Source organism: Cystoisospora suis, assembly GCF_002600585.1.
Source record: "Cystoisospora suis strain Wien I chromosome Unknown contig_2349, whole genome shotgun sequence".
In the NCBI taxonomy this organism is placed as follows: Eukaryota; Apicomplexa; class Conoidasida; order Eucoccidiorida; family Sarcocystidae; genus Cystoisospora; species Cystoisospora suis.
The window spans coordinates 1-2,678 of NW_027155148.1; the positions used below are offsets into that span (position 1 = coordinate 1).

General features: G+C 41.7%; 1 protein-coding gene across 1 annotated transcript; it reads left to right on the top strand.

Annotated features, from left to right (window-relative positions):
- Window positions 1-1,017: 1,017 nt before the first annotated feature.
- Window positions 1,018-2,459, top strand: CSUI_004912 (kinesin k39; the record flags this gene model as incomplete). Its single annotated transcript, XM_068065093.1, has 2 exons — window positions 1,018-1,695; window positions 2,355-2,459. Coding segments are annotated over 2 exons (783 nt in total), but the record flags the coding sequence as incomplete, so codon positions are not given.
- Between the last annotated feature and the right edge of the window lie 219 nt (window positions 2,460-2,678).

Sequence of the window (2,678 nt, forward strand, 5' to 3'; positions counted from 1 at the left end):
TGCAACAAGCCTCTACCTCTGTTGTATGGAGAGTAGGGGGGGGAGAATAAGAAATGGAGAAGATGTCTCTTTCTCTTCGACTTCATTTACCTCGCCGGGAAGGCCATGCGGCACGATGTATTTCTATCGAGACCCCTTCTTCTCTAGACACTTAGAGAAAGAAAAACAGAGGATCAAAGAGGNNACGAGGCACGTGAACTCATACTGCACAGCACAAACAAGAAAAGAAGGAAAGAAAAGATAAAAGGAAATACAGAAGAGAAAGAAAAAAAGGAAAGAAGAGACGGAGAGAGAGGCAAGAAAGAAAGAAAGAAAGATCTCCTAGAGATAAAAGAAAGAGGAAGAAGCGATGCAGGAAGTAGAAGTGTATAAAGATAGAAAGAATAGATGAAGAGGAGAAACTGTTGGAGAACAGAGAAGAAAAGAAGAAAAAGAAAAGAAGAAAAGGAGAAAGAGAGAGGAAATGTAAAAGGAGAAAAGATCAGGATGGAGTGTGCTTCCCAGGTGTACATACACCCTAGAGTCGACTGACTGAGGTGATCTTCTTATCCACTCTCTATCTTCATCAAGACACTCGTTCATATCCATACACACAGAGAGATAGATACAAACCTATGTATGGACGTCTAGAGAGAGAGAAAGAATCTTTAAAAAGTTCACAAAGAGAGATAAGGAATCTACTCACGAAAGCAGACAAAAAAGCAGGAAGGACCCTAAGAAAAGACGAAGAAGAAGAAGAAAGAAAGGGATGATAGACACGTCTTGATCCTCTTCACATCAAGTTGTTTCTCTTCTTCTTCTTGTACGTTACTTTCGCTACAGTCGACGGAGTATGTCTAGAGATAGAGAGATAGGAGACAAAGAGAAAGAAGAAGATATAAACAGCGAAGATACATAGAGGGAAGAAATCTGAAGAGGAGGTAAAACTGACAAGACACTCTACTTACCTCCCGCCTTCTTCCTCTCCATACACACACACCGAGACTTTTCTTTCTTTCATTCTTTCTTCTTTCTTAGGCATGTTTCATTAATAGAAGTTTGAGTGCTCTTGTCGCCGTCGTTCGCGAGCTCGCCAAGAGAGGAGGAGCAAAAGCAAGAAGAGAAGAAGAAGATCAAGAAGAAGAAGAAGAAGAAGAAAACGAAAGAGACGGAGGAAGGAGGTACGCACAGGGGCCACCGTCTTCTACCTATCCTTCTTCTTCTTCCCTTTCTTGTTCTTTCTCATCTTCTTCTTCTTTTTCCTTTAGCGAGGCTGCTGTAGATGAAGAGGAGAAGAAGAGTGAGACAGAGGCTACTGCTCACGTTGAAAACAAACCGAGGAGTGGTCCTGGAGAGAAAGAGAAGAACAACGAGATAGAAGAAAAGAAAAAGGAGAAGCAAACAAAGCCAGATGACTCCACACTGCCTCTAGATCCATTCTCAGAGACAGGTTCTTTTTCTTCCTTTTCAAATGCATCCCGTCGTTTGTCTATTCCCCTAAACACATCGTCTCTATCGCCCTCTTCTTCTTCTTCACATCTCAAGAAATCTACAGATGTCTTTGACCTATCTCTTCTCTCCTCTAGAAGAGAAGACTTTAAAGGCCTTTCTTTCTCCTCTACTCCTTCTCCTTCTTGTTCTAGTCAGGTTTCACCGAAGGTGTCTATTCCTCGAATTCGCGATTCGAAGCTAACTTTCCTCCTAAGAGACGCCCTTGTAAGATAAAGCAATAGACATAACATACAAGAAGAATACATACATAAAACAGCCTACATATCGACACCTCGATCTCTACATCTATAAGCAATATATCTATATATCTGTCTGGACTCTCTATGTACATGCTGGCAGGTGTATATTCTCATATAATACAGGAGCAGTCGTCCCTAGCTCACACTATATACATACGCACACAGAAACGCGCACCTGTACATACATACACGCACGTATATGCATAGAGATCTCTATACACACCTATCTATATCTATTTGTCTACTTATATATATCTGTCTGCATGTCTCTCTCTATAGATGTCTATAAAGGGCGATGACAAGGAGAGATGGGACTCGAATCCTGACTGCGAGTTTAGGATGTATGTCTCTCTTTGCATGACGTCTGTCTATATCACTCAAGCTTCTTTTGCTTTCTCTCTCTCTTTTTCTTTTGTCTCCTCTTCTTCTGTTTTCCTTCTTCTTTTCTTTTCCTTCTTCTTTTCTTTTCCTTCTTCTTCTTCTTCTTGTAGCTTTCCCTCCCAGCTAGCTGAGGCAGCGCACGGGCGTCTTGTTCCAGGCCCATAGTCAAGCGGCTTATAGTCGGGTCTGTTTAACTCCTTGTGAGGTATTCTCTATCTTTTGCTTCTCCTTGTGGTTATCTAGGATGGGAGATCTAAGCTCATTTTGATTGCGACAGTCAATCCGTTAAGTGTGGAGTATCATTCTTCTCTCTCAACTCTGCAGTTCACACAGAAGGCCAAATACATCCGGTAAGCTACGAATTAGAGAAAGAAGAGACAGAAAAGAAAAACGAAACAGAGGAAAAAGGAGAGAACAGGCATGAGAAGAAGGAGAAGAAGAAGAAACGTTGAGAAAGAAGAAGAGGAAAGGCGTGTATCACGACGCTCTTTGAGTTGATTTCTTCATTAGATTCAGGTGGAGCCTACCTGCCTACATATCTTCATCAAGACGGGGCAACGTACTCAT